The sequence below is a fragment of the Rhineura floridana genome, chromosome 5, assembly GCF_030035675.1.
Source record: "Rhineura floridana isolate rRhiFlo1 chromosome 5, rRhiFlo1.hap2, whole genome shotgun sequence".
In the NCBI taxonomy this organism is placed as follows: domain Eukaryota; kingdom Metazoa; phylum Chordata; class Lepidosauria; order Squamata; family Rhineuridae; genus Rhineura; species Rhineura floridana.
This window is the reverse complement of record NC_084484.1, coordinates 101,415,802-101,423,448: the sequence shown is the minus strand read 5'-3', so window position 1 is coordinate 101,423,448 and position 7,647 is coordinate 101,415,802. Positions and strand designations below refer to the sequence as shown.

At 41.8% G+C, this 7,647-nt stretch overlaps 1 protein-coding gene across 1 annotated transcript; it reads right to left on the bottom strand.

The window, feature by feature from the left end:
* Window positions 1–6,609: 6,609 nt before the first annotated feature.
* On the bottom strand, window positions 6,610–7,368 carry C5H21orf140 (chromosome 5 C21orf140 homolog). Its single transcript, XM_061629476.1, has one exon. It carries the CDS (start codon window positions 7,366–7,368, stop codon window positions 6,610–6,612), a length of 759 nt encoding a protein of 252 aa, XP_061485460.1.
* Window positions 7,369–7,647: the final 279 nt, after the last annotated feature.

Here is a 7,647-nt window from a genome sequence, read left to right as displayed (position 1 = left end):
CCTCTCCTCCCAATATATTTCAAACTTAGGTTTGAAAACTAAATATGAAAATTCAGCTGTCACCAATTTAGAGACTTTTGTCCATAGCATATATAAACTAGGTTTAAGAGCTTCATGGTATTTTAACAACTTAAGACTTTTTGATACAGCCCAACTTAAATTATTTTATGGCTGCAGTCTTGTACACCTTACCGGAGTTCCATTTAAACCAGGTGTGGAGAACTTTTGGCCCTCCAGATGTTGCTGAACTACAACTCTCATCATCCCTGGCCATTGGCTATGCTGGGGCTGATGGTTCCCTACACCTGAATTAAATCAATAGGGCATACTTCTGAGTATGGTTGTAAGGCTGCAATCCTATGCAGTCTTCCCTGGGAGTAAGCCTTATAGGACACAATGGAACTAAACATGCACAAGTGTATGCTTTATGTCTGATTTCAGCAGGAGAGTTAAGCATTCATGTAACTTGCCAGCTATGGGATTTTAAAGCACTTAACTTTGGGCTGGTCATTTGGTTTTCTTTATGAATTGCAAGGCTTATTAAAAGTACATGGGTTTTTTTATGTTGCCTGGGTAATTACAAATAAAATTATGTCCCTAATATATAATAGATATATTCAGGATATATTAGGTATAGATTAAACCCACTGGTTCTAATATTGAGTTTGATTTTAAAAATATATTATTTCAGAGCCAAGGTAGTTTTATAACACAGTGGTAAGGTCTAGTGAAAGATCCTTGTTTTAGCAGAAATAGTGACTGTTACATCAGTGAAAATGGGAAAACTTTGAAGATCTTTTTTATAATTCTGCTTATTAAACTACAGACAAGGTGTCGAAACTGCGACAGACCTTCCTACAGAAGTGTGAGCAACGGTTAAGAAAAATCAGTCTTTTACCTTGGCTCCCCAACACAGCACTGCTCCTTGGCCCACATGGCTTTTTAAACTTTGTCTTCAACTGGTAAGAAAGCATAGTCAGTGTAAGAAGAGATCTCTGCTATCCAGGTTTTTGTTGTTGATGTTACAGGTTGGAGAAGGCTTACTCAAAAACCGTAAGAAACTGCAAGAACTACTAAAAACTGTCATTTTTAGTGTGTGTATATATATATATATATATATATATATATATATATATATATATATATACACACACACACACACACACACACACACACACACACGCATACTGCCATCCTGTGGAAATACAGTGAACAGCTCTAGTGAGTAAGGCTGGATAGGATGAATCATGCTAAATATAGAAAAGTATCATGTACTGCAAATGCTGTCCTGTATGTTCTTGGGAGTGAACTTCATTGAGCTGAAGGCTCCTGGGCCGCTTGTGTCCTTCCCCATCTATCTGCCCACTCCCCACAGGAGACTTCCAAATCCCCATTGTTTCCAGCTCTTTCCCACACATTTGTAGGAATATCTGAGGCTCGTCAAAGCCCATCAGAAATGAAAATAAGGATGGGAGAAGATATCACTATGGTATAGTTTTTCATTCAGAAGTGCATGACAAGAGTTTGTAGTAGCCTTTTGGAAACAGCATAAAAATCCTGGAAGACCAAAAAGAAGAAGCAGAAAGAAACAGAAAAGTGGAGGAGCAGAGAATGTTACGGAGCAGGGAAAAATAAAGGGTGGGTAGGGGTTGCTGGGAAATGTCTGAAGAGAGACCTGGGAGTGGAAGTGGATTTAGGTTGATTCTAATTCCTGTCCCCACCCAACCATCCCTTGACCTAATCTGTCTGAAAAATATAAATAGATCTATCCAAATACCCAATGTGGTATAGTTCAGAGCAAGGTACAAAGCTAACATTACAATTCTGTGCATGCTTTTCTGGGAGTAAGACCAGCTAGCTGAACTCTGAGCTGACATACATAAGATTGTGCTACATGTCCCTTATCTACTAACTGAGGCTCTATCACAGTTAACCTGCTGGATGGACTGGTTTAGGCTGGATGGTGGGGTGACAGTTTGCAGTCCTGCTGGAATTTCTCAAGAGCCTCTTGCCTGTGGGTCCAGATGGTAAAGATGTCAGCACTGCAGCAGATTCATTGCCTTGACGCTGTTGTGCAATGACATCCTGGGCATATGATCACCAACTTATATCATCAACCTACTCACTCCTACACATATCTGTATGCTTTTAAATTTATCCAGAACACACCACAAATTCCACTGTGTATCACCAACCTCTACCATACAACTGTATCTGTTTTGACTCATTGGACGGTGATTCACAGCTTAAAAGGATTTGTATCAAACATTCAGTCTCTCCTTAAAAGAAAAAAAGGATGCAAATCTGACAGCAGGAAGGGCGATATTCAGAAACTGTTGGGAAAACATACATGGTGATCATTTGGGATTTCTAAATTAGTATTGTGTTTTAAAATTCCCCTTCTCATATTAGAGATTAAAATTTCAGTTAAATGATCAAAAGTCTTAGCAGCTGTTTGCTTTGTATCTATATTGGATCTTTTTGTGTATTCATTCCAATGACTTTATATCTGCCTCAAATCTGAATGGTTTCACCAAAGGTGCTGGCCCTTGAATGAGATAGTGTCTTCACTTGTCCAGCACTTAGCTGATGATATGCAGCCTATACATCCAAAACTTTGGGATGGTTCCTCAATCAAAACATTTTGGACAGCTCCTTGAAGTTCTTTCATTACTATGATTCATATCTATATCTCATCTTGATTCCCATTTTCATGTAAAATTATTTGAACTATGTGATGAAACCTGAGAAATGAGTGTCTAGGAGAGTCACATATGCTGGATGAAACTTTGACAGTTGGCTGTAGGTGGTTTTCAGAAGAAACCATAGCAATCTAATTCAACAAGAACAATGATTGGATTTCACCAGTTTGTTCAAATGTAATCTGAATCTGCTGGCAGAACATCATATATATTGCTTGGCATAATTCTATTATTAGAAATACAAAACTAAACACTATGAAATTGAATGTCATAATGAAATAGCAGTTGGCCCTTAACTACATTGACTGTTCAACCTTTCAAGCAATCAGAAAAAATATTTTAAAATGTAAATAACTTGTACTTGTTACAAAAAAAGTATTTATAAAGCATTCTCCTAACAAAGAATTTTGTTACATTATCTTAGTAATCCTTAGAGCAGCCTTGTAGGTTAGACTTGAATTGTCTTTGAACATCATACTTAGGATCTGAGGTTGAGATAATGGATTGCCTAAAGCTCACCTAGTGAATTCATAGTTAACAGAGCAATTCTAACCCCAATATACTACCCTGAAGGTGGTGTAATGATCGGGCTCTGATGCCTTCAAGTGATGGCAGTGGGACTGTCTTGGGATCGAGTGGATGCTGGGCTGACTCAGGCCCTCTTCACTACTGGAATGTCCCATTTTGAGGCTTTCTGTGGGCTACCACCAGTGGGAATCTCTCCAGTGGTACTTCTGCCCACCTATACTTTTGGCAGGTGGAACAAGGAACTCTGCACTGGAGAAGTGGAGCTGGTGTCACTGTGTGTGTGGAGGTCCTGGCAGAGTCATTCAACCTCACCCCCAGCATGGGGGATGAGGGGTCTGGATTGCAATCTCAGCTGAGATTTCAACTAACTTCCAGGTCTGAGTTCATGCTCTTAATGAGTATGCTTTGCTATGCTAGTTTTTCTGGATCATGCTGGAAAAGGTACCTTCATTTCCTAGGAATGATTTACTATTGGCTGGAGGATGTAAAGAAAGTGGTCAAAGAATCATAGGGCAGAAAACAACAGCTATGTTACAGTCCAACCCTGTGCCTCCTAATCAGTGTTTTCATTCATTCTGACTAAGAGCTTAGTCTTGAACAAGTCTTGAACAACTTTCGCCCCATTTCGAATTTGCCATTTTTGGGCAAGATCATTGAGCGAGTGGTGGCTAACCAGTTGTCAGCACACTTGGATGAAACGGATTATTTGGATCCATACCAATCGGGTTTCAGGACTGGACATGGTACTGAAACAGCCTTGGTCGCTCTGGTGGATGATATGAGGAGGGCATTAGATAGGGGAGAATTCACCTTTCTTGTCCTCCTGGATCTCTCAGCGGCTTTTGATACCGTCGACCATGGTATCCTGTTAGATCGCCTGGAGGGACTGGGAATAGGAGGCACTGTTTTACAGTGGTTCCGATCCTTTCTCTCTGACAGGCATCAACAGGTAGCATTGGGGGATGAGGTCTCAGACCCTTGGTCCCTCATTTGTGGAGTGCCACAGGGCTCTATCCTCTCTCCCATGCTATTTAACATCTATGTAAAACCGCTGGGAGCCATCATCAGGAGTTTTGGGCTGTGGTGTCACCAATATGCTGATGACACGCAGCTCTATCTCTCTTTTAAATCCTCACCGGAGTTGGCTGTGGAAACCTTGTCCAAGTGCCTGGAATCCGTGAGTGGGTGGATGGGAAGGAACAGGCTGAAGCTCAATCCTGATAAGACCGAGGTGCTGCTTGTGGGTGACAGGGGAAGGTTAGGTGTTGTTGACCTGAAGCTTAATGGGGTGAGTCTACCCCTGAAGGATCAGGTCCGCAGCCTCGGGGTTGTTCTTGATTCCAAGCTGTCCATGGAGGCTCAGATTTCGGCAGTGAGCCGGGCAGCTTGGTATCAGCTACACCTTATACGGAGGCTGCAACCCTACCTCCCTATTCATCAGCTCCCACTGGTAGTACATGCTCTGGTCACCTCTCGATTAGACTACTGCAATGCGCTCTACGTGGGGTTACGGTCCGGAAATTACAACTGGTGCAGAATGCGGCGGCTCATCTGCTCACAAACAGCCGCCGCCGTGATCACATTACGCCAGTATTATTTCATCTACATTGGCTCCCAGTTGTTTTCCAGGCCCAATTCAAGGTGTTGGTGTTAACCTTTAAATCCCTATACGGTCTCGGCCCAGTTTACCTGAAGGAGCACCTCCAGTACCACCAACTAAGCCGCCTGACTAGATCAGCCACGCAGGGCCTTCTCTCAGTCCCACCGACGAAAACAGCTAGATTGGTGGGGACTAGAGAGAGGGCATTTTCAGTGGCGGCCCCCACTCTGTGGAACTCCCTCCCGTTTGATCTTCGCCATGCCCCTTCCCTGGATATATTTCTCCGAGCCTTAAAAAAGTGGCTCTTTGGACAGGCCTTTGGGATCTCCGGGATGGGCTAAAATTGTTTAAAATTGTCTATTGATTGTTTTATTGTTTTATACTGCTGCTATTTAAAATGGTTATTGTTGACTGCATTGTATTTTGTGCTGTGTTTATATTGTATTTTATTGTATTTTAACATGTACGTCGCCTAGAGTGGCTTCGGCCAGATAGGTGACACAAAAATTAAATTTATTATTATTATTATTAGTCCGTATGATATGGATTCAGTCTGTCACAAGTACAGAGCTGGGAGTAAGTCTGTTTGCAGGGGTGACTCCAACTCCCACTATCCCTGTCCATTGGCCATGTTGGCTGGGGGTGATGAGAGCCAGAGTCCAACAACATCTGGAAGACCACAGGTTAGCTACTCAGCTGTTTAGGACTAGCATATTGACGACACTTTTATTTTCTAATTTTCTCCTAGTTTCACTCCCCCCCCAATTTAGCTTGTTTTATTCCCTCCCTTTTACTTATGTATTGCCAACTGACCTGCAAGACTTCTCGATGTGAGGACCGAGGAGGTTTAGTTTGGCATGCTCCATCCTCTTGTCCCATGGTCCTGTCCTACCCACTCCCTGCTCTTAGGCCAGTTGGGCTTGTTGTGCAGGCATGCTCAAAGCAGACTTTCTCATACAGTACAGAAGTCAGGGAATATAACACAGATGAGGTAAGAAAGGCTCCTAATCAGACAAAACAAACAGGGAGGATGTTTTCAAATATGATGGGAACACTGCCTAAAAGAGCCATATTCTCAGGCTGAACTGACAGCAAAATTCCAAAACGCTGACCCAACAGAATGAACAAAAGACAGTAGCGTGAGATCCAAGTAAAGATAAGCGTCTCACAGGTAGAACTGAAATCACAAGAGGCAGAGCTACACCCAGGTCTGGGGGCTGTCTTTTGGTATACATAGAGCCCCCCAAGTCCTACTTGAGGAGCTTCTTTGACATCAATCTACACGCAGGCATTGAACAGCTGGGCTTTCTCCTCACCGCTGTCATCGGAGCTCCTGGTAAACTCAGAAGGAGAGGATGGGCTCCTGCTGGGAGGAAGGGCGGGATATAAATCAAATAATAAATAAATAAATAAATGTGAGATAGGAATTGCTTTTAACTGCTGTTATAGACATTAATTTCTCTCATTAAAAGCGTTGTAACCCTTTCTTTCCTGGGTCTTTTATTGCCTCGAAATTACAAACCCTGTAATCTTTTGCCCTTTGGCAAAACAACTTCTTGTGAGTTTCTGCAGCTAGACTGAATGAAATCCATCTCCATAAATTGCACTTATAAGCCCAGCATGATATTGCTTAAAGTCATGTTAAAATTGTTGCTTTTATTCATTATTGGTACTGTTGATTTAGAATTAAAGCTGAGAAGGAGAATAGTACATCAGCTAGCCAACTTTCAAAGATCGTTTGACAAATGGCTGGAGAAAAGTCAGGAAAGCCTATCCAAGTTAGGAAAACTTATCCAAGTAGTAGTTTTCCCATCTCCGCACTTTGCTTACTGATATCTTCCACTTGTTTGGGCTCATCTTCTCGATTCCTTTTCCAATCAAATCACTGAAGAGGATGCACTGGTATGAGAAGGTCCTCTCCAAAGATGTCAGAGAGAACTCCTTTCTGTTATTGATAATAAACCATTTCAGAGATGACCAGGCAGCATCCATAGGGTGGAGGTAGTTGTAGGGGAAAGGCACTGAGAGAAGTTCATGACCTGTGGCCTTAGCAATCTCAGGACAGCACTTGATGCTTGATAAACAAGGCAGAGGTGTAGGCTGAGGTTCACTTATCTCTACCTCTTGAGTGGACTCTTCAATTTTCACTCTTGACTGTCTTTTCTCTTTGACCACAATGGCACACTTCCCATAGGTTATTGACAGGAAGTCACAGAGTTCCTGAAAGACATCTTCTGGCTGGTCTAAGGGTAAGTCATCCCTTAGAAATACTCTGTATCTCCATGGTACCCATCCTTGGCTGTTGCCAGCATGTACAACTGTCCATACAGGCCAATTAAGACTATCTTCATGGGGAACTTTCCCCCCTGTTATTAGACTTTCTGAAATATCAGTTTCTCCTAAAAAGATTGTATTGTAGTCACTAAGCTGAAGAGTTCTTAGGGTTTTTAAATATTGCAGGCATTGTTTCCTTGTAGTAGCATCATGAGAACTCCTGTGGATGATGTGCTTTAAAAGTGGGTTTACAATACGATACATCTTGAAACTTCAGGTAAAATTGAAGTACACACAAAGTTCTGATGATGTCCATGATAGTGATGAGCTCACAATGGACTTCATTGCATGTGTTATTCAATAGCATCCTAAACAAAAGCTGAACAATGCATTCACATGTTTTGGGTAGGTAAATCATGGAAAAAATAATTGGCATGCAATTGCAGAAGATAATTATTTTTATTAACAGCAAACACATTTTATAGCACAGCTAAATGGCTTTTCCTTTCACTTTTTAAATTATCATCCAATATGAATGAGCCC

What these genes read in the sequence shown, in the direction of transcription:
- C5H21orf140 (XM_061629476.1), bottom strand. Translation starts at nt 7,368, where the DNA reads ATGTATCGTATTGTAAACCCACTTTTAAAGCACATCATCCACAGGAGT.